At 56.1% G+C, this 23,997-nt stretch overlaps 1 protein-coding gene across 1 annotated transcript; it reads right to left on the bottom strand.

The window, feature by feature from the left end:
- On the bottom strand, positions 1–23,983 carry IGHMBP2 (immunoglobulin mu DNA binding protein 2). Its single transcript, XM_020884052.2, has 15 exons — positions 23,813–23,983; positions 22,001–22,170; positions 19,195–19,378; positions 18,526–18,623; positions 14,878–15,041; positions 13,672–13,872; positions 11,660–11,807; positions 7,879–8,053; positions 6,183–6,365; positions 5,803–5,921; positions 5,298–5,392; positions 4,326–4,449; positions 2,921–3,727; positions 1,466–1,638; positions 1–1,024 (listed from the first exon to the last, which is right to left on the bottom strand). The coding sequence occupies exons 1-15, from the start codon at positions 23,896–23,898 to the stop codon at positions 827–829; spliced, it is 2,925 nt and encodes a 974-aa protein (XP_020739711.2). The 5' UTR covers positions 23,899–23,983; the 3' UTR covers positions 1–826.
- Positions 23,984–23,997: the final 14 nt, after the last annotated feature.

Genomic DNA, 23,997 nt, shown 5'->3' with positions numbered 1-23,997 from the left:
TGTGTGCGTGTTTTCGTTTAATTTTTAAATAATTTATATTCCTTTGGAACAAATAAAGCTCTGAGAATAAAATAAAACATCCATCTGAGGCTCTCTTCGAGAAGGGACCCTGGAGCAGCCCTCCAGGGCCTTCAGGTCCGCAGCCTCGGCTAGGCCAGGGCTCTACAGTGCTCTTTCACCGTGCACAGTGCCGCGGGCGGGCAGGCACCAGCCAGAAAGCCTGCCTAAACCACACCCAGACATGGCCTCTGACCTCCAGGGCACCAGAACAGCCAGAGTCACCTCGGTTGCCCAGCAGGGTCAGGACAGGGTCACTGCGGCCCCCAGGGAAGACAGACGGGAACCAGCCCCGGTGAGGTCACAGCCCCACTGTGGTCCGAGCCGCGAATGGGGATGTTTGGGAGCAGCACTGGCTCTGAGATGTCCCCTGTGCCCATCTGACCTGAAGGGCCAGGAGCTGCTGCCCTGGACCCTGGGGCCATTACCTTCAAGGGGTCACAAGCGCTGGTCCAAGTCCAGGGGAGCGCACACCCCGGCAGCAGCAGCCGACGACGCACCCCGGATGGCGGGCCCGCAGGAGACCCTCGGGGGCAGGGGTGGGGGGGGCACAAGGGCTCCCACCCATGAGAAGCAGCCTGGGCTGAGGTCGCCCAGCCTCTCTGCCTTGCCCCGGCTCGTCAGAGCAGCTCATTGCTGGGTCCTCAGCAAGCACCTCGCCCCACGGCCGGCTGCCACGCAATCGCCAGGAGCCGCCACCAGGAAGGGAAAGGCACTGCGGGTCCCGCTGGTCCCAGACCCAGAGGCCGAGGGGGCGGCAGGGCCCGCCTCACTTCCCCTTCTCCTTCCTCTTGCTCCGCCTCTGGCTGGTCAGCTCGTCCAGCTTCTTGTCCAGCTTCCTCTGCAGCTGGGCCCGCTTGGCGGGGTCCAGGGACCTGTCCTTGGTCCCACTGCCGGGGTAGAGGACCCCTTCCTGGCTGATCCTCTGCCGAGCATGGGCGCGAGCCCTCTCGCCACAACCGTGGACCTGGGGGGACACAACAGGCAGTGCTGGGCCGGGAGTGGAACCAGAAGAGGCCCCAGTTCTGCCAACGCAGCGCTCAGGAGCCACAAAGCCCCACCCACAGGCTCCCGGTGTGGGGTGGCGGGGGAGGAAGGGTCCACGCCCTGGCAGGGCTGGTGGCTGGAGCCCCAAACCCTTCCTGCGCCCCTGCCCTGGGCTCAGCCCAGACCCTCCTCCAAGCAGACGGCAGTGCAGGGCGGCGGGCTCCTGCACCTCCCCGGCAGGGAGGGATCCACCTGGGGTCACTCACACATGCACAGGCCCACAGGTTGTGTGTGAGCGTGCACACAGGCCCAGAGCCTGTATGCGGGTCTCTCACACACACATACAGGCCCATGGTTTGCCTGCAGCCCACCCGCCCAGGATCTGGAGACAAAGCCTGCTGCTCTCCAGGGGGGCGCAGACCTCGGGCAGGTGGTGGCCGAGGCAGTAGCGGTGGCCACAGTGAGGGCAGAGCTGGCCCAGGGTCACGACGCTGGCTGTGCACTTGGCGAAGCCACAGGTGTTGTCCGCCCTGATGGCGGCGGAGACCAGGGCGTCAAAGTCCTCCTCGGCAGGCAGCTCCATGGCCGCGGGTCCTGGGGGGAGACAGGCATCAGTCACCTCAACAGGCGAGGGCAAGGAAGTTGGACTCGAACTCCCCGCGGGGCCCGCAACTGCCCGTCGAGCAGCCTGGCCCAACCCCTGCCCTCGGGGCCACCATGCGTGAGCGGGTCCCTCACCAGCCAGTGACCGTCACAGGACGGTGCAGCTGGGGGATTGCAGAGAGGGTGGGCAGGCAGGGCACACTCCTCAAGGCTCACTGGCATAAATCCAGAAGAGCATTTAAATATGAGGATATCCTTTACGTTGCTGACTATAAACTCAAATCCCGGAACTAATCCTGCCATCCAGGGAAACAGTGTATTCATTCACAGTCCTGTAAGGAAACCTAACATCTGTAAGCAGACAATTGTGTGGAAATCCTTTAAAGTTGTAGGAAAACGCTCAGAAGGGTGAAGGAGACACGATTATAATTCCTAAATGACGTCTTAATTCCGGCGGCCTGAAGAAGCCCCGGGCGTCAGCTCCACTGAGATGGGCCGTCTCCCTGGGTCACTGTTCTCAGGTGGCCACGCCCCACACCCTCCTCTGAAGGGAGGGCCATCAGGCGGCCACGCCCATGCAGTCACGTGTTCTGAGCGTGGTGGAGGCAGGAGTGCGGTGTCCACTCCCGTCAGGAGGGACGGCGTCTCCCGTCCCCCAGCGCAGAGCCCGGCACACAGTGGCCGCTCACGACGCGGAGCGAGCGCACACAAGCCCGAGGCGGAGAGGCGGCTCTGGGCTGTGCTCCCAGGGGCTCGGGGGCCCGGGGAACAGGACTAACCCCACCGCCTTGCTTAGAGGGACGCGGCTGTGACAAGGGCCCAGAAGAGCCAGGCCCTGCCCTGGACTCTCGGCCTCCTAGTGACACTGTGTGGGGGTGGGAGGTGGGCGAAGCGAACAGCCCGTGGGCGCCTGGCGGAGGCCAGCGCGGCCCTGATGGCGGAGCGCACGGCCCTGCCCGGGACCCCCGAGCCCGCGGAAGGAGCGCCGCGGCCTGTGGCCGCCGTGACCCTCTGCGCCCCCGGGCCCTGCCCACCGCGGCTGCTCCCCCGGCCATCTCCCTGCAGGAGGAGCTCCGGTGGCCCGGCGGGACCCCGCATGAGGGAACAGAGGCCGCCGAGGCCAGCGTGGCCCGCAGGGGCTTGGGGCTCAAGATGCAGGACCCAGGCAGGGGCCCCGCGGGAGGCGTCCTGCTTCCTCACGGTGGCAGGGGGGGCCTCACACTCCCAGTGGAAGGGATGCCATGCCTGTGCTCCCTCGAGCCGACCAGCTTACCTCTCGCGTCTTTCTTCTTCTTCTTTTCCGGTAACTTCCGGGGCGCAGGGCCCGGGGCCCGGGGCCCCTCCCGGGCCCCCGCCCTCTGCAGTCTCTCCAGGTGCAGTGCCTTCAGGTCCGGCTGGTCCTGGCTGCTCGGCACCCCGATGGGGGGCTCCGGCTGCTTGGAGCTGGGGGTCTCGGGACACAGAGGGGCTCTGTCGCCGGGCCCTGCAGGGGGTGCCGGAGCTGCGGGGGCGGGCGGGACCCTCTTGCTCACTGTGACAAAGCGCTCCCTCCCCTTCCCGGTGCTGTCATGCCTCAGCCCGAACTCCTCAGCGATCTGGTGGACCCGCAGCCTGTCGTGCGAGTTCAGGGAGGCAGGGAACTCCAGCTGCGTCTTCTCGCTCGCCACGAATTCCGTGATCGCGGCCCTGAAGCCGTCTGCGCCATCTGTGCTCCCAGCGCCTTCCCGGCTGCCTCCATCCAGGCTGGGCTGAGGCTGCGCCTCAGAGGAGCCCAAGGGCGTTCCGCTGGGCTTCTTCCGGCCCGGCCCGGCCCCCCCAGGGGCCCTCCTGCCCGTCGCAGCCGAGCCCCGGGGCTTCCCGCCTGCCTGGGCGCCCTCGTGGGAGTAGTTCTCAGGGACGATGTCGTGGAGATACTCAAAGGCCGTGCGCACCTCCCCGTGTTCTGTGAGGTAGTCCACCAGGGCCTTCAGGAAGGCATGGTTGCTGACGGTGCGGGAGTCGCAGACCACGGCCACGTGGCGCCGTGCGCGGGTGACCGCCACGTTGACGCGCCGGTCCTCGGCGAGGAAGCCCACCTCACCTGAACACAAGCCCGGGGCGCAGAGAGCAGAGACTAAGGGACAGGAGGGCAGGCTCCCCCAGCCGCCGCCCCCCCCAGATCCGCCCAGGCTCTGTCCGTCCGGCGCGTGGGGTCCCGTCCACAGGCTCCCCCGGCTGCTGTCTAGGACGGTTCTCTAGTCCTGGCTGGGGCTCGGGCAGTGACGATTGCCGCTCGTCCCCAAGGTAGTACAGAGTCCTCTGCCAGAGCCCAGAGCCAGGACACAGCCCGGGCCGCAGCGAGCACAAGAGGGACGTTCTAGCGCACTCCTCCTGGCCTCCGTTTACCCCCTCCTTCTCTGTTTTTGACCTGACAGAGCCCATTCACTAACAACTGTTTCTGGGGAAAAAATTCTTACCTGATGGAATATCCACAAGCCCTGGCTGCAGAAACCAGGCCCTGAGGCTAATCTGGCCTTGGGGCCAGGAGATGAGCTCTGGGCTCTCGGGGGCCCCCCTCCACAACCACCTCGAGAGGCTCGTGAGATCCCAGTTCCGCAACCAGGGATCAAACCTGGGCCCTGGGCAGCAGAAACACTGAGTCCTAACCACTAGACTACCGGGAAGCCCCAGCCCTGCACCTTTCCTGTTGGATCTGACGAAGGACAGGATCACAGCCTCCTTCTCCCGGCCCTGGAAGCCGTCGACGGACCTTATCTCAAGCTCCGGATGCCTGTGCGCGAGGCTCTGTCTGAGCAGGTCCACCTGCAACACCAAGCCAGGCCTTGCCACACAGCTCAGGTCGGGCGGCCCAATGCGCTGCCCTGCAACCAGGAAGAGGCTTGGCCTGCACAGCCGCCCGGCCCAGGGGGGCCGCAGCCGCCTCGGGGTGATGGCTTCTGAGCACCTCGCTTCCCACGGGCGTGCGCATGAACCACAAAGCAGCACACAAACGTGGCAGGGGTGACCCACACCCCAACACGGATGTTCACGCCATCACGGCTTTGGCTCAGACACCCCTAGGCCTGACGCCTCTAAACCAGGATGGCATCTGATCCATGGACCTCACGATCTGTGAGGCAGATGCGTTCTTCCTATCAAAGGAGACAGGCTTTGCTTCGTGAGCATATGGGCCCTGAGAGGGGAGATGGGAAAAAAGTCCCAGAGAAGGGAATAGACGTCTAGGGCGTCTGCTGCCCACCACTGCACCCTTCTCCAGGCAGCGCTCCTGACCTTCCCCAGGCAGCCTCCAGAGACGCCCAGCCCTGCAGTGTTCCATGAGCTGGAGAGCCAACTTGAGAGGGAGCAAGAACCTGGCAACTGGCCACAGCCACCAGCTCAGGTATGGGCCAACCTAAGCCAGACTGGAGACGAAGGCAAGGCTCCCACGGGTACACCGTAAGGCCACCCCGGGAGCACGTGGCAGGACATCAGCCCAAGGCTGCCAGGCCCCCAAGGGCAGGCCCGAGAATCAGCTGGCACAGGGAGCCAGTGAAGCCCGGGACAGGGTGGGGAAGGCACCGCCAGGGGACGGACGGACGACGGACAGGGGCTCTTGCTGAGGTCACCCTGCCCCGCCGGCCCCTCTGGTGGGGGGCCACCCTGACCCGCACCTGCAGGTTGTACGGCGTGATGACGGCAATGTCGGCGGCCCGGACACCTGCGTCCACCAGCGCCTGGACGTGCAGGCTGACAAGGCGCACTTCACCTGGGGGGGATGGACGGCCCTTCAGCACAAGGGGCATGCTCCACGGATGCCCGTCGCCAGAGCTGGTTTTCTAAGCACTTTTCCAGCTGTGATGACAGGCGGCTCTCACACTCGGCCTGCGGGGGCCTCCTGGGAGGGGACGCCGGATCCTGCGCTCGAGGCCCAGGGCCCCCCGCGGACAGGGCTTCCTCTTTCAGGGGAGGAGCAGCTGTGCCCCCTGCCCACCTGGCTGCCCCGAGGGAGGCCCGTCACTGCCTGGGCCCCTCTGCCTTGACCCGGCCCGCCCGCCCGTCAAGCACGCCCACGGCGCTGCGCCTCCCAGGGCGCCCGGCTCAGGGCCCCTGCCCCTGCCCCCCCGCGGCTCCTCTCTGACGCCGGCTGCTGAGAGGGGCCCAAGCCAGCCTGCTCACCGGGGTTCCCTTTGGACTGCTCGTCCTCCTCCTCCAGCTCCAGAAGCCCGCAGCCGGCCGTGTCCACCAGCAGCAGGGGCAGGCCCGTCTCCTCGGTGGCCGCCACGCCCGGGAGGTCCCTGCACACAGGCCAACACCAAACACAGGAGGCCCGGGTGAGGGGCAGGCCCCGCCGCCCTTCCCGCCCCCTCCCCAGCCCTGACCCCACACTGGACAGCAGGGGGAGGGGAGCACAGTCATCGTGATTGGAGGACCTCATCCTGGAGGAGCCCGACCCAGCGCTCTGGCCAGAAATCCGGTCTCAGAGGCAACCTTCACACCCACATCTTTACGGAATGCGGTTCAGGGGACACAGGGCGGGGTACAGCTGAGTCACTCACCTCAGGAGGTGCCCGGCTACGGAAGGGTGAGCGGTGAGCTGACCGTGGTACAGGGCCTCTGAGGCCCAGCGCGCGATGGCCTGGTGCATGCGATACTGCACCGTCAGCATCCGCACAGCCCCGGCCCCGTGCTGCTCCGCCAGGCGCTCCATCAGGCTGAGCGACAGCCCTGCCAGCGCAGCCCTGCCCGGGGAGAGCAGCCTGAACCAGGGGCTGGGTGGGAGGCAGGCCTCAAAGGGGCCCGAGTCCCGAGTGCAGCCTGAACCAGGGGCCGGGCAGAAGGCAGGCCTCAAACCGCAGCCCACATCCCTCCCAGAACTAAGGGAACGGCCCCCCGGAAGTGCCCACATCCACCATTGAGCCGCGGAGCCAGGACCCAGCTGGGCGCAGAGCCATCCTCGGCCCACCGAGGGACAGTGCCGGGCCTGCCGCAGGCCCTGCGCTCCCTCCTAACCTCCCTGGGTTACCGCTGTTCAGTACAGGCGCCTACCAACAGCAGGGCTGTGGGTGTGAGGGGTGAAGGGACCCCAATCCCAATCGCAAACCCAGAAACACCCAGCATGAGCCCACCCCACACGTCCCCCCAAATCACCCGACTTCCCCCAGAGACATAGCTCCGCGCGCCTCCCCGAGGGCACGCGGCCCGCAGAGGCCGGCTTCACAGGACCCCTCAGGCCTCCTCAGGAGCCAGCCGCTGAGCCGAGGCCCCCGAGCCCTCCTCCTGGACAGCGTCCATGCCCACCCCTACCCGGACATCTGGCTCCCACAGGACAATCCTCCAAAGCACACTCCCATCCCCCCTTTATCCAGCCCAAAGTCCCCTCCAGATCCTCACTCTGAAGCCCCCGGTGACTGGACGCCCTCTCCCTGTGGGACCCTGACCTGCACGCCCCTCAGCTCTCTGGGGTCCCCACTCCCCTCTTGCCAGCTCCACCGACAGCCTCGCTCACACGCCCAAGTCTCACACCTTCACCTGACACCTTAGGGGATGCCCACTCAGGCGGGGCCTGGGCACACGCCAGGCTGAGGCCATGGGATGGGCGCCAGGTGACCCACCCTCAAGGAGCTCAGGGTCTGGCCGAGCTGTCGTCTGCAGGAACGAGCATGGGCGCACGCGTGGACGGCACCCCCGGGGGGTGAGCAACAGCTCTGTTCCCGGAGTCGCGGCCCCGGGGGCGTCACGGTGTGACCACCGGCTCACACCAGTGTCCGCGTGTCCAGAGAAGCCCTAAGCTCAGAGGTCCCACCGCCAGCTCCTGCGCTGCTTCACCCAGGGCCCCTTCCACAATCCCCATAGAGCCCGAAGCCGGGGAAAGGCTAGTGACCTCTGCCCCCACCACCTGTGACAGGTCTGCCACCTGCCCTCCAGCCCTGCCCGCTGCTGACCCGGGCCAGCCACCTCCCTCCCCTGCTCACTGAACCCCCACCTCCGGGGCCTCTAAGTCACACATTGTGAGACCCTACTTGGTCTGTGTGGGTGTAACTGAAACTGCACCTTCAATCAAAATGACCCCGGGGTTTTCCTTCCCCTAAGTGGGGGCTCGGATGCTGAGGGCGCCACCTGCCCCCCACAGTCTTATCTCAGTCCATGGGCCGGGCTTCCCCACTAGTCCAGGGCCTCTGGGTGAGCCTGGGCTTCTGAGCCGGGCTTGGAGGGACGCACAGGGGGGCGGCAGGTGAGGGGCGGGGGTCTCACTTGTGGGAGACGATGGTGGGCGGCAGCTGCTTGTGGTCCCCAGCCAGGACGCACTTCCGGGCCTTCAGCAGGGGTATCCAGCAGCTGGCTTCCAGGGCCTGGGCACACTCGTCGATGACCACCACATCGAAGTGACCATCGGGCAGCAGCTTCAGCGGGCCGTCCGCAGAGGCGCCTGGTGGGAACCAAAGCTGTGAACCTTCACAGAGGTGCTGGCAGCTGCAGTCACCCCGGACGAGACTCAACGAGCCACCGGTTCACAGTCTGACTGCTCACTAAAGCTTGTGTGATAGGTTTGCCTCTTGGAATAAGGGTCAGCAAGACGTGCCGGGGCTCGTGGTTCTAGCCCCTGTGTTTAAGTGTGAAGTGGTGTGCCCTGGCCATGGGCCAGCCCAACGCTTCACTGACCAAAGTAAATCTCCCTTCTGGGGCTGGGACCGCAAAGAAGGCTGCCTTAATTCTAAATACTACTTCTCTATCATTTTCTGAATTTAGAACTTAGTTAATTCTCTTTTTAGGTGCTTTCCTGGATGCACAGAACAATTAACTGCTGGGCGAAAATCACCGTGTACCCAAGGACACAAAACCACCACACCCAGTTCCTCCTTCCTGGACACAGAGCGGTTCGGGGGTCCCAGGACCTGGGGGCCTCCGTCCAACCATCACCTGCCATGAGCTAAGGGAGCAGGTCTGCAGCGGCGCCCAGGACAAGGGGTTGCCTGGGAAAACTACTGGACAGACAACGACTCCAGAGCAGAAACAAACCAGGGGACGGAAGATGACCTGCCCTCCAGCGTCCCACACGGGACCATTTACAATGGTCAGTTTCCAACAAAAAATTACAACGAGGAAATGAAGTATGGCCCACTCACGGATGAAAAGCGATCAACAGAAACCATTCCTGAGAAGGCCCAGATGGCGAACTTACCAAACACACACTTTAACATCAGCTACTTTAGATGTGTACAAAGAGAAGAAGGAAGCCTCGTCTAACGAGATAAAGGGCTGCCTGAGAATGATGTCCATCCAAGACTATCGATAAAGGGACAGAAATTATCTTAAAAAAAAACAACCAAAACTCACGTTATAAATCAGTTATACTCTGGTATAAAATAGAAAGAAAAAAATAAATGATTTAAGCCACTAAAAAAAATCACACACTCTGCAGCTGAAAAGTATGATAAGTGAAATTCACTGGAAGAGCTAAACAGCAGATTTGAACAGGCAGAGGAACCAGCAAACTCGAAGTCAGGCCAGCTGAATTATTCAGTCGGAGAAACTGAACAAAAAAATAATGAAGGGCAATGCCCAGCACCTCAGAGCCCCATAGGACACCGTCAAGGGTGCCAACAAGCACATCACAGGAGCCCGAGAAGGAAAGGAGAGAGAAAGGGGCCAAAGAGTATTGGGAAAATAATGGAATTGGGAAGCTTCACAAATCTGACCAAAAACAGTGCACAGACCTAGGAGACTCAACAAACTCCACGTGCCTAACCCAGAGGGAGTCACGGGAGACTCGTCACAGTCAAGCTGCCGGAAGACAAAGAAAGCAGTGGATCCTCAGAGAGACTGATATTGCTGTCTCGTGAGAAACCATGGAGGCAGAGGGCAGGGGCGGCACGTTTATACAACCCGCGCTGTCAACCAAGAACAATGCCTCCAACCAAACAGTCACTCCGAAACAGAGGAGAGAAAAGGTACCCCAAGATAAAGAAAAGCTGAGGCCTGCCCTTGGAGAAATGCTAAAGAGAGTCTTTCAGGGTGGCATGAAGGACCCTAGAGAGGAGCACAGATTCACAAAAGGAGCAAAGGCCCCAACAAAGGCAATGACACAGCTAGGTGTGATAGGCAGCGCGACAGCCTTTGTGCGATTCTGTTTTCGTCCCGTCTGATCTAAAAGAAACTGGACAAAGCAATAATTACAGAGTGAATCAGCAGCTGGGCTCTGTTCCTGAGAGCAGCCCCTGTGAGAGGCTGCGGCAGAAGACCCTCAAGGCCGCCCACCCAATCCTGACCCTGGCCTCCTAGCAGCCACACCCCGTGTAGCCCCTTCCCTGAAGTGTGGGTCAGACCCAGGCCTTGCTTCAAGCCAACAGAATACGGCCAAGGTGATGGGGGGTTCAGGTCGTGGTGACGTTACCGAAAACTGTAACCCATCTTACTACAACACTCTTCTTACTCGCTGACTTTTAAGGATCAAGTGGCCCCATCAGAAAGGCCTAAAGCCGCCAAACGTGGTTTCCAGCTGGAGTGGCTGTTTTTATACCAAAGCAGACTTCAGAAGCCTTCCCAGGGGGCTCAGGGGTAAAGGATCTGCTGCAGTGCAGAAGACACAAGAGACCAAAGTTCGATCCCCGGGTCGGGAAGATACTCCGGAGGAGGGCACGGCAACCCACTCAGGCATACCTGCCTGGAGAATCCCACGGACAGAGAAGCCTGGTGGGCTACAGTTCCTGGGGTTGCAGAGTCGGACACAGCTGAACAACTAAATAAGATTTCAAAAAAAAAAAGAACATACTAGAGATAAAGAAGGTCGTTTCAGGATGACAATTGGTTAATTAATAAAGAATACGTAACATTCAAGCCCCTAATAAGAGAGCTACAAAGGACATGGGGCAAACACTGGAAGAACTCCAAGAAGAAACAAACAGATGTACAATTACAGTTGATTTCAACACCCCTCTCTCAGTAAGTGATAGGATAAGAAGACAGGAAATCAGTAAGGATACTGACTTGAACCACAGTATCAACCATGACAGGAAACTTCAACAGAACCAAGGAACGCATTCAGGTGTGCACAGGACACTCACAAAGACCATATTCTGGACCATGAAACAAGTCTCGATGAAATGATCCAAGTTGTACACAGTATGTCCTCTGCCCACGTGGAATTAAGTGAGAAATCAACCATAGGAAGATACCTGGAAAATCCCCAAATATGTGGAAAGAGAATGACATGCTTCTAAATAACCATGGGTGAAAAAGAAGAGGGAAGTGAGACGGTATTTCACAATGAATGAAGATGTAAACATGACACATCAGAGGTTCCGGGAAGCCATGGAAACAACACATGGGGCAACACTTGTAACACTAAACGCCTACAGCACAGAAGACGACGGTCTCAAAGCAATGCGAACCAGAGAGCTCCACTTCCACCCAAAGAAAAGGGAAACTAAGAGCAAACTAAACCCAGGTGCGCAGACAGAGAGGAATTAAATGAGAAACTTAATTTAATTTCAGAGGAATTTAATTCCGGAGAGCATACGAACCAATGCCGAGATCAATGAAACAGAAAACAGGAAAATTACAGAGAAAACTGCTGACACCAAAAGCTGGTGCTTTGAGGAGATCAGTAAAATTAATATCCCTCTTGCCAGAAGATCAGAGGAAAAAAATTAGGATACAAGTTACCAATATCAGAAGTGAAAGAGGTAACACTGTCACAGATGCTACAGATGTTTTTTTTAAATGAAAAGGGGCTACTGTGAACAATTTTATGCTTGAGAACTCCACAACTTAGATTAAACAGACAAATTCCTTGAAAGACACAGCTCACTTAAGGAGAGACACCCTGAATATTCTATGACAATTAAAGAAACTGAATTTGCAATTAAAAACTTCCTGAGAAAAACACTAGACCGAGAAGGGCTCCACTGGTGCTTTCTACCAGATTTTAGAGACAACTCTGTGAAACGCTCCCAGAAAGTGGAGGAAGCGGGCACGTCCCCAACCCTGCGCAGGGCGTCGAGGCAGGCGGGGTGGTGGACGCTGGGCCCCTCACCTGTGTTTGTTGAGAGGATGACACTGGCTGCCGCCAGGCTCTCCAGCATTGCTGCCTCCTCCCTGTCTTTCAGTTCCTTCCGCAGCAGCTTGATTTCATCTCGAAAATTACTCTTTTCTCTCTTATCCTGGGTCTTCCTGTTTTTCACCTACAAAGAAAAGGAAAGATAATAATTCTGACTCAACTTTGCTTTTTTTAGGTCTAATTCACAAAGCACTTTTATTTATCATCAATTGATCCGCTTCCCTAAGGTCCTTTGAAGGTGATAAAAAGTCAAATTCGTGGGACTTCCCTAGTGGTCCAGGGGCTAGGACTCTGTGCGCCCAGTATAGCAGGCCTGGGTTTGATCCCTGGTGGGAGAACTAGGGTCCACATGCCACGACTAAAGATCCTGTGTACCTCAACTAAGACCCAGCGCAGCCAAATAAATAAATACATTATATATATATTTTTAAAAGTCAAAAGGCTTTCCTGAAAGAGCAACAGATCCACGTAGGCGACGTCCTGACTGGCCTCAGGGCCCTCAAAGCCACTGTCGGCGGTGCAAGGGGAGGCCAGGGGGAGAGCGAGGGGCCCCGAGGACAGTAAACAGCCCAGGCGAGCCAGCCCCGCCCCGCACTCGTCAGAAGTGCTCGGGAAGAAAGAGCGCCTGCTGCTGCGGGGCTGGGTTCCGGGGGTTTACACAAAGCGGGGCTGAGCTCCTCTCCGTTTCCCACACTCGTCCCGAGAGTGAAATATCTGCCGCAGCCCCTAAATGTTCACCTAGACCTTGACTTACTTCCACACTCGAAAGACACGTAACCCCTTCCTTATCTGTGGTTTCTACTTGGAGAAGGTATTTCGGTAGGAGTGACAAGTGGGACACCTACCTTACAGAGAAGAGAACCCTAAAAAGCACGAGTTGAAAAAGGAACAAAGGGGATGTCCGTGGTGGTCCGGTGGTTAAGACTCTGCACTCACTTCAGTGCAGGGGGCACGGGTTTGATCCCTGGTTGGGGAACTAAATCCCACATGCCTCACAGCTCAGCCAAAAAATTAAAAAATAAAATCAGGACCAAGAAAACGAATCCATCCACACGTGCGGTGGCATGAGCCCCATCAGTGCAGAGTCCTCCAGCGTCTTTAACCGTGAGGGACCCTGCGAGCGTCCCGTCTGCCCCCAGTGTTCCCGCTACCCTGCGGGCCTCGGGGAAGGCCGAGTCTCCTCGCAGACCCTGTGATGCCGGGACACAAGGAGGTGGGCTGGCGGTGAGCAAACACAGGGCGGGCATGCAACTGAGGGATTCAGGGGCTGGGGGGACGTGTAACCTAGGGAACCAAAGAGTGTGAAAGTTCTAAAAACTCCGCTTCCCACTGACCCGTCACCTACCAAGCTCTTTCTCACCAGGATTACATTCCGCTTTCTTTTTCCTTTCTGCCTAAGCTGGGTCCTCATTGCTGTGCGTGGGCTTTTCATTGCGGTGGCTTCTCTCGCTGAGGAGCTCGAGAGCACAGCTCCGGGCTCAAGAACACAGGCTCAACAGCTGTGGAGCACACGGGCTTTACTGCTCCGCAGCACGTGGGGTCTTCCCGGGTCAGGGGTCAAACCTGCATCCCCGGCACTGGCAGGCAGATTCTTAACCACTGGACCAGCAGGGAAGCCCCTACATCGTGTTTTATATTAATGGACTAAAAATTTAGGAAGGACACGTATTTTCTGAGTTTTTACTTTTGGGCTGCTTTTTTTTCCCTTGTCATTACTATCCAGCCAACATGACAGACACAGGGAGCCCTTAAGAGCAATGTTTCCTGCAAGACAACTGCTCGCCTCTTCACAAAACTACCCTGAAGACAGTCAGTCCCCATTCAGTACTGAGCACAGGTCTCCATCAGATACGGGCAGGCCCAATGTTTCAGCCCAGTCTGTGACTTGGTGAAGACCAGAGAAACACCAGAGGATGCCCACTCGCTCCTGGCAAAGACCGCAGACCAGAGAACCACATGAGGAGTGGACACGGCCGAGATCTGCTCACCCAGGCCTGGTCAATGTCCCTCCTGATGTCGGCCATGATCCGGGCGCTGTCGCTCCGCGCTAAGACCGCGTCCAGCGAGTGCTGCTGGATGGAGTCCAGGAGGCGCGCCGGGTGGCCAAGGCGGAGAATCCTCTGCTTCCGCTGGGCCAGCCGCTCCACGAGATTGTCCACAGCGATGTTAGAGGGCGCGCAGCACAGAACCTGCGGGGACACAGCTCAAGCTCGGCCTGGGGTTCCTTCCTAAACGAATCACCTCAGTTTACATTAGAACAAGTGGAAAGTCCTAAAGTTAAAGAGAGCAGGGTGGAGCGTGTACAGCTAGTAACGCTACGGTGTAAACGTCCAGCTGTAAGGACCGGTGCAGATGGCCTGAAGGACATGCTGCTGCACACGGACACGACATCTGGGTTCTAGACCTCAGGTCAAAAGAAACTACTGGGCTCCCAAAGACCAGAAAGGTTGACTAGAAACCAGAAGGAAAGGCCTCGAAGTGTCCTGGGATGGTCAGTCAGGGCCGGGACACCCGTCTCTGTGAGGACTGAAGGAGCAAACGCTGCAAAGGCTTAGACGGGTGCCTGGTTCGTAAGAAGGACCCAGGGAACGTCGACCTACAGATGTTGACTGTCACTGCTCCAGTTCTTATCCTTATCCAACATTTATGACCCAGAAAGGTTTCTTAACAAGCATTTCATGTGCTCGGAATCCATGATGACTCGTGTTGAGGTTGAAAGAGCCTCTCTCAACCATTAACAATCTACATGAACAGTAACACACACCGTCACAGCCCACATCTCAGGAACTGGGAACCTGCCATCTGCACAACTAACGGGACCCTCGAATTAACCAAAAAAGCTCTGTCTCCCATCCGGCCACAGGGCCCTCTCCTGAAGGGCACAGACGGGCCCGGCCACCTGCATGCCCAACAGGGCCTGAGCACACAGCATGGGTGCTGAGCAGGTGGCTCCTGGACTGTGGCCTGGCGGACAGTGCCCCAGGCCTCCCCAGTCCAGACCCAGAGCCCCGAGTTCAGGCCCAGACCCCCCGGGCTGTCAGACACCAACAGGGGCGCAGCCTCATGGTGAGTCAGGAAGCGCGTGGGAACGTCCCTACACGAGTCCTAGAACCCAGACTGGGGCCCTCCAGGGGCCTGCGAGCACAGCAGACCCGAGTGATGGGTGTCTGCGGGGACTCGGCGCCCACGCCCACCTTTGAGCCCCGTTTCACAGCTTGAAGGATGATCTCCACCACGGTGGTGGTCTTTCCCGTTCCCGGGGGCCCATGGATGATGGCGAGTTCCTTCTGGGACAGCGCGAACAGGACCGCTTCCTGCTGGGAGGCGTCCAGGGCGGGGTTGCAGAAGGTCAGCGGGGCTGCGGGACAAGTGACAGTGAGGTTCGGGCTCCCCGTGACTCAGTGCCATTCCTTCATCCCCACCCTGATGGAAATACAGGATGCCATGTGACGGGGAGAGAGCTGGCCCTCCCCTGGGTCAGCAGAAACACAAAGTCAACCTGCTTCGCTTTCAAAAGTCTTCCCCTGGACAGGAATCCACAGGGTGCCCCACCCTGGCCACTCGCCGCTGCAGCGGCCAGCACAGCCTGGAGTGTCCACCACCTGTCCCATTACTAACCAAGTCGGCCAACTCATGCTCCAGAGAATCGGACTCCTGGGAAGTAAATGTCTCTTGGAACATATCTGTTCCCACCCTCGTGTTCCTTTTCATGTGCCCATAAAACAACAAAAGCAAACAATGAAAAAGAATCACTAGCAGATCCAGGACGGTATTTCTAATCTGAATCTTCCATGAGACCAACGGTCTGCCTCGTAAGCTCTGTGCTCAGAGCCGGTACCGCTGGGTCCAGCCTCCACCCCACGGAGCCCACTGCTGAGACGACTATGCTGGCTGACCGTGCAGGCTCAGGGTGAGACCGAGACACACTTGCAGGAAGCATGGGAACCTGTGAGTCAGAGCACCTGCATGCATCCTGGCCCTTCACACCGCGTCCCTGCTCCCCTGGATGCCAGATACAACCAGGGCACACTACGCAGCTTGAAACACAGCAAGGATGGTGCTCAGAGCAGCCTCTCAGTAACTGGGTGGCGGAAATAAAACCTTCTTTGAGAAAACTGACAGGGTGTAATGTGTATGTGTAGCTCTTGTTGTTGTTCACTTGCTAAGTTGTGTCCCACTCTTTCACAACCCCATGGACTGCAGCCCTCCACACTTCTGTCCATGGAATTCTCCATGCAAGGATACTGGAGTGGGCTGCCATTCCCTTCTCCAGGGGACCTTCCCAACCCAGGGATCGAACCCAGACCCCCTGCATTGGCAGGCAGATTCTTTACCACTGAGCTACCAGGGAAGCCCAGAAACAAAATCTCATTTAAATGTGCTTTCAGAATTTGAGAAAGCGTCGAGCTGGCCAATAAGTTTGTAAGATGTTACAGAAAAACCTGAATAACTTTTTTGGCCAACCCCGTAGGAAGCAACCCTGAGCTCAGAGACAGCACCACCAGGGTATTAGCACAAGGGTGACCAGAAAAGGGTGTGAGGTGGCCCTTGTGTTAGAACCACTGAAGAGATGGTGTATAAACCGGCAAGTCCGACGTCTGGAGAACTGTTCAGTGAAGGGCAGCTGCTTGACAAGGTAACAAACCCCTTTCAAAATGAGGTTTTCCCAGACATTGAAGGAGATGAGAGAGTGCACAGACCACCATGAGTGAGAACAGTGGGTGTGTGTGGGGGGAGGGGGTGTTAAGTGAAAGAGACACCCTGTTCTACATGGATACACACTATCCATGGAGAAACAGCTATCTGAATACACACACCCATCAGTGAGGCTAACTCTATGTGACAGGTGTTTTAGTGATTTCCTTCCCCTTATTTACATGCTACTTTATTTCCAAATGTTCTGTGACGAACACACGTCACACTTACAATCAGATATAAGCTGTCCTCAATTTGAAGGACACAGAAAAAATAATCAGAGGTATTGAGGACTGAGATTCTTCAAATCATAAAAAAATGCTATCAAGCATAAAGCACTGGGTTGGCCAAAAGGTTTGTTGAGATTTTTCTGTAACATCCTATAGGTGTTAACGGAAACGAGCACCGTCTCAGCTTTGTCTCAGGGAACACAAGGTGCCCTGGTTGCAGCCGGCATCCAGCGGAGCAGGGACGCGGTGTGGAGGACCAGGACACACGCAGGAGCTCTGGCTCTGAGGCTCCGATGCAGGCGTGTTTCAGTCTAATCTGTCCGGGTCAGCACCCTGGGCCCACGGAGTCAGCATGGTCGCCTCTGCAGTGGACAGCTCAGGGTGGAGCCTGTGGGTGTCACGTTTTCCGTAACACCGTATGCTGCTGCTGCTGTTGTTCAGTGGCTAAGTCGTGTCCCACTCCTTTCGACCCCATGAACTGCAGCACGCCAGGCTCCTCTGTCCTCCGCTATCTCCTGAGTTCCCTCAAACTCATGTCCATTGAGTCAGTGATGCCATCCAACCATCCTATCCTCTGTTGCCCCCTTCTCCTCTTGCCCTCAATTTTTCCATGAATCATGGTCTTTTCCAATGAGTCGGCTCTTTGCATCAGGTGGCCAAAGTACTAGAGCTAGAGCTTCAGCTTCAGCTTCAGCTTCAGCATCAGTCCTTCCAGTGAATATTCAGGGTTGATTTCCTTCAGGATTGACTGGTTGGATCTCCTTTCAGTCCAAGGGACTCTCAAGGGTCTTCTCCAACATCACAGTTCAAAAGCATCAATTCTTTGACACTCAGCTTTCTTTGTGGTCCAACTCTCACATCCATACATGACTACTGGAAAACCACATGTTTGACTAAATGGACCTTTGTTGGCAGAGTGATGTCTCTGTTTTATAAAACACTGTCTACGTCTGACATAGCTTTTCATCCAAGGAGCAAGACTCTCTTAATTTCATGGCTGTAGTCACCATCTGCAGTGATTTTGGAGCCCCCCAAAAATAAAGTCTGACACTGTTTCCATTGTTTTCCCATCTATTTGCCATGAAGTGATGGGACTGGATGACATGATCTTCATTTTTTGAATGCTCAATTTTAACCAGCTTTTTCACTCTCTTCTTTCACTTTCATCAAGAGGCTGTAAAGTTCCCCATTACTTTCTGCCATTAAAGTGGTATCATCTGCATATCTGAGGTTCTTAATATTTCTCCCAGCAATCTTGATTTTAGCTTGTGATTCACCTAGTCCAGCATTTAGCATGATGTACTCTTCATATAAATTAAATAAGCAGGGTGACAATATACAGCCTTGACATATTCCATTTCCAAATTTGAACCAGTCTGTTGCTCCATGTCCAGTTCTAAGTGTAGCTTCTTGTCCTGCATACAGGTTTCTCAGGGGGCATGTAAGGTAGTCTGGTATTCCCATCTCTTTAAGAGTGGGAATTTTTATTACACAGCTTGCTGTGATCCACACAGTCAAAGGCTTTAGCATAGTCAATGAGTAACACCTTATGGAAAAACTCAAACGAACCTTTCGGTCAACCCAATATGATCGGCTATCCTCTGTTCTCTCAGGTCACTGACACAGAAAAAATATCCTCCCACTTCAAAATAAAGTATTCAGATACATTAGAAGCAGCATTATTTAAAAAAAAAAAAAACAATGGAATGAGGTACTTCTTTGACACTCTGTGCAGGCAATTGACTTTTTCAAGAAAGTCACATAAAGAAGTTTATAAAAAGACACTAAATTAAACTTCTCCCTGAGCATTCGGAAACTCTTGTTAAAATCGCCCAAGATCACACTGGTCATGGTCACACCGGTCACAATACTACCCATAGTGACTTCAATCAGGAAAGGAAAACCAAAAGCTCTTACGCATCTCACTGGGAGGACTGAGGTCTGATGCGCCGAAGAGGACCTCTATGAGCGAGGACGCAGGGCCAGAGTGATACTTCTTTAGGGAAATCAGAGCTCTGCCAAGGGACAGGGAAAATGAGGAGCTTAGGGACAAGTAGGATTAACACAGTGCCTGAGGCCCACTGCCGCCAGCGCCCAACCATCTCCACAGCAGAGCTGTGTGCTGAGTCACTCAGTCATGTCCAACTCGTTATGACCCCATGGACTGAAGCCCGCCAGGCTCCTCTGTCCATGGGGATTCTCCAGGCAAGAATACTGGAGTGTTGCCATTTCCTCCTCCAGGGGCTCTTCCCAACTCAGGGATCGAACCCAGGCCTCCTGCATTGCTGGCAGATTCTTTACTGTCTGAGCCAGGAAAAACCACCATCTCCCTCAAGGGGCATGAAACCAACCCCAGACTGCAGGTGCTTGCCATCTTCTCCAGCAGGAATCAGATATGTTTAGGGGAAATGTACGTGTGATTTCCACAGAAGGCAATGGCAACCCACTCCAGTGTTCTTGCCTGGAGAATCCCAGGGACAGGGGAGCCTGGTGGGCTGCCGTCTATGGGGTCGCATGGAGTCGGACATGATTGAAGTGACTTAGCAGCAGCAGCAGTACGTGTGATTTCCAGTTACGTACACTTACTTTTTCAGTCGCTTATAAGTCACGTCGTTGGCAAGCTTCAACAGTCTGTAGGAATGCTCTTGGTCCAAGCTCAGCTGGGAATCGTGGGACTCGTCAAAGGCCACGGTGACCGCTTTCTGGGTGATGCGGGTCAGGATCCCAGTGGCCAGCTGACCGCCTTCGTCATACAGACCCACAATGTCACCTGCAGGAGCAAAGACCAGTTACGTAAATGCTGAACAAAGTTAAATGAGAATTACTTCATTCAACAAATGCCAGCACATTTCAACTACTGGAACTGTTACTTTCATTAGAAATGAAGTCAGTAGCAGCAAACAATAAATACTTCTAACTCACATTACATAATTAAATTCACTTGCACGAAATGAACTGTTTAACACAAACATGACAGTCAGCAAAACATTTAAAGTCTTCCTCTGAGCCTGGCACTGTTCCGGGCACTGGTCTGTATCAGGAATAAATCACAGTCCCTGCCCTCACCTTGGGAGGAGGTGAGCAAACACAACAAGCTCGCAGGGGCGGTGCCAAGGGCTTCAGTGAGAAGGCAGAGTGAGGACAGGGTCAGTGCAGGGCATGTGGGACGGGCCGCTCTGCAAGGAGACAGGTAAGCAGGGCAGGCCCACACTCGACCCACACTCAAGCGAATCAGGGCTTCACACGCCCCTTGGGGATGAGCCTTGGGCCAATCAGAGGCTGAGACTTTTGCCCCAGCAAGCTGGAGGCCCTCACTCTTCCTCGCTAGACCAGAAACCAGAGAGGATGGACAGGCTGGAGCTGCCACCACATGGGGCCTGAGAAGGAGCCAACCCGGAAGAGGGCAGAGCCAAGACCCAGAGAGGACTAGGCCCAGGCGACCCCTCTGAGCCCCAGAGCCACTTTCCAGTTATCACAACCCACGCGCCCCCTTCCCGTCCAAGCCCGCCTAGCTCAGGGTTTCCGTCCCTTGAACACCAACAGTTCTGACCAAACAAGAGTCCACATGGAGATTCAGCCAGAGGCCCCCTCGTACTCACACCCCATTTATTCTGAGTCAAAGTCCAAGCCACACATCCACCAGGCACCAGGCATGATTTCAGCCCTAACCCATTTTCCTTCTAGGCAATGAGTTTCATCTGTACCTTGAATCTTTGCTGTCTCCCTCCTCAACTTTTAAAGATAAAGAGAAGGTGGCAGCAGTTCCCCTGGGCTCAAGGTCTGGTTCTGTGCATGGGGTGCGGGGTCTCCACGGGGCTGAGTGCTGGGGGCTCCGACCCCACTTTGCCTTCCCCACAGCCACCCTGAGTTCACATCTCTAAGCTCCAGAGCCTTAAAACTGCTCCTCAGAAGATGGAAACCTAACAACAACCCCACGTATGTCTGATCGGGAGCTGTAGCAACACATCAGATTTCAGATCTGTGCTTTTCCGCCTGAAGGACCGCCTTCCTCCAACTTCCTGTTTTATCAGTTATTCATCAACCTCGAAGGTCCTGCACTCCACAGCACTTCCTAACTGAGCATAATACATTTTTCCTTTGGTTTTCAGAGTTTACAAACACCCAGCAGGGACATTCAGTCCTGCCCACTTAATCCTGACGGTAAGGCCGAAAGCTCGACTGTCTTCAGAGGACAGATGACTGACTCCCGGCCCCTCAGCAACACAGTGTGAAAGATCTGACTCCGACCATCAGCTTCCCCTCCTCCCATCTGCCTCAAACTGCAGCCAGGATTCCAACAAGCGAGGGGGAAAGAGGCCAGAAAGTCAAAATATGAAACCAACAAACCCTGTCATCACCAAATCAGGGCCGAGAGACTTTTCCAGAGAAAGTGCAGTGCTTGGCAGTGCTACTCTCTGTTTCCAGGTCTGATTGAAAACAAGAGTCCCAGGTGTGAGGTTAAGAAGCTTCTTCGAACTGCCCCTTCTTTCCAACATGGCTGCCACAAGTTTAGCCAAAGTATTCTTAGTACAAGGAAGGTCTGGGACTACACAGCTATGCACAACAAACCATCTGGCCCAGGGTTATGGGGAGTAAGCGGAGAGGGAGATGCCAGAGGGAAGGGACATATGTATACCTACGGCTGATTCATACTGATGTACGGCAGAAAGCAACATGACATTAGAAAGCAATTACCCTCCAATAAAAATAAAATTAAAAAAATAAATATGTGTACTGTGATACTGTGGGGGAAAAAAACAAGAAATGAGAGTCATGTGTAACCTTACATTTTCTAGTAGCTACATTTGTGTGTCGTTATTTGTGTGTACTCAGTCATGTCTGACTCTTTGCAACCCCATGGACTGTACCCTGCCAGGCTCCTCTGTTCATGGGATTTCTCAGGCAACGATACTGGAATGGGTTGCCATTTTCTTCTCCAGGGAATCTTCCTGACCTAGGGATCGAACCCATGTCTCCTGCATTGGCAGGCCGGTTCTTTACCACTGAGTCACCTGGGAAGCCACATTAAAAAACCAAAAAGAAACAGGTAATTTTACTTAATCCAATATATGAAAAATATGTTCATTTCAAAACATAATTGGTAGTCATAGAAATTACTTTTTTTTTTTTTTTAGTACTAAATCTTCAAAATCTCTTGTGCCTTTTACATGAGCAGGAATCACTAGCCATATTTCAGGCGTTCAGCTGGTGTCTGCTGGTCTGGACAGTGCTGATCTAAACTACCAGAAAGCCTCATAACTGCTGGAATTCTAAGTGAGAGTTCTCCACTGCAATGCTTTATTCTCCAGCTGGTCCTATGTGACCAGATCTTTGCAGCCCACATCTGAAGACTGCAATATTCAAAGCACATCCCTGTCAACAATGTACAGACCGGAAGTAAAGCTGTTACTGGGAAGTACAGCGGCAGACACGTATCTCCTGGGCTCGAAAGTGACGAGCAGCCGTCCGTACAGCCCGGTCCGCTGGCTGGATACCTGCAGCTTCAGCAAACAGACGCCTCGGCTCTGGAGTTCCTTCAGAGAGACATTTTCTTGCCAGGATCTGGGAACACCCAGTGTTGAAACTTCAGTATTTGTATTTTACCAGTTTTTACATCCAAACATGCAGGAGGAACAGAGGAGGCCAACGCACGGGAAACTCCAAACCTGCCTCCTCTCAAACCTGTTCCTCCTACAGCCCCCCCCATGCCCTCCTCGCAGCACCCCAAGACAGCAGCTTCGCTCACCTCTGCCTTCTCTCCTGGGCCCTGTGAGTCACTGAGTCCCACCAGGGCCCTCCCATTTGTACCCAGAACCCACCCCTGCACCCTCACTGCCGAGGGCCATCCTCTGCACAAGAATATAAAATAAGAGGGACGCCTCTGGCCATTCAGCAGTGAAGACTGTGCTTCCAGTTCAGGAGGCACAGGTTTGATCCCCACTTGGGGGATTAAGATCCCACGTGCAGCTCATCACACACACACAAAAAAGACTATAATACAAGCTTCTTCCCCAGGTCCTTCTCAATCTGACCTCTGTGTATCTTTCCATGGGTGCTTACTCTGTACTCCCAACGGTGCTGAGCCCTTGACTTTTAGATCACTGCGTTCCCACCTCGCTGGTTTGCTGTAAGGATCATCTCATTTTACAGATAAAATGACTAAGGCTGCAAAGGCACCAGCCATAAATGATGGAGCCTGGATTCCACTGAGGACAACAGGACTCCAAAGCCTCAATTATCATAATTAAAAACTTCTAAATCAAATCCTCTCCACTTAGGCAGCACAGTGGTTGAGTACAAACTCTGGCATCAGCCTGCGTGACCTCAAATCCTGGCTCACCCTCTGTTACCTGGGGCAAGTGACTTAACCTCTCTGTTCCAGCCTCCTTAGACAAAAGATGAGAATCGGTTACCGTAGTATCCGATTTCGCAGAGTTGACTTGAGGTTTAAAGAGACTGACGCCTGTGGAGTGCTTTTACACCCCTCAATAAATGTCAGCTCTCAGTTTCAGCCTTATGGGCGAAAGCCCGACATTTTCAGGGCTCCAGTTCTGGCTGCAGGGGTGCGCTGCTTTCCCACATCTCCTCCAGGAAGCTCCTCCCCGCATCCTTCTTAACACCTATTTTTCTGCAAGCTGTGTTCAGGCACCACCGCCTCCGGGAAGCCATCCTCCACTAAGGCTCCGCAGGGTCGGCGGTCCTTCCTCCCCCTCCACAGGACTTGACCTGCGCCGCAGCTCAGCACCTGTCAGGCTGGAAGCGGGCCGTTCGCGCCCCCACCGGCCCCTTCCGCTCACACCGGACGCCCGGGGCCCGTATCAACGACTCCGTCCCATTCGGGGCCAGGCACGGAACAGGCGCAAACACTGACGCGGGAACGAGGAGGGAAGAGGGCGGAGACCACGACGGGGATGGGACTGGGGAGGCAGGCTGGGCCCACGGGGCAAAGTTCAGAGGGGCACTTCAGGGGGAGAAGACCCTTCCGAGGGGGCCCCCAAAACGGAACGGGCCGCCCCGGAGAGTGAAAAGGCTTCCATCCTTGGAGGCGGCCGAGCCCCCTTCACAGTCAGGAGGGCAAATCCCGGCCCTAAGCTTGTCAGGCCGAGCCCCCGGAGGCTTCATCTGTGGGGTCTCAGCTGGGAGAGGAGGGGGCCCTGGGGGAGACGCCGGGCCGACCCCGAGAGGCCCGGGCCGGCGGCCCTACCTGCGCTCCTCGACCTCCGCGTCTCTCTCGAGCTCCAGCAGTTCCAACTGCTTGGTCACGAAGCTCTCCACAGGTGTCAAGGCCATGGCTGCAGTCCGGCCCGGGCCCAGAGCTGCTGAGGTCCGGCTGTCGCGCGCGCGGCGCTGCTCCCGGCCGGACCCGGTGCGTCGAAGCACCAGGCTCGC

Source organism: Odocoileus virginianus, chromosome 28, assembly GCF_023699985.2.
Source record: "Odocoileus virginianus isolate 20LAN1187 ecotype Illinois chromosome 28, Ovbor_1.2, whole genome shotgun sequence".
NCBI classification, from domain to species: Eukaryota; Metazoa; Chordata; class Mammalia; order Artiodactyla; family Cervidae; genus Odocoileus; species Odocoileus virginianus.
Note: the sequence above shows the minus strand (reverse complement) of the source record. Positions and strands in the feature narration are given on the sequence as shown.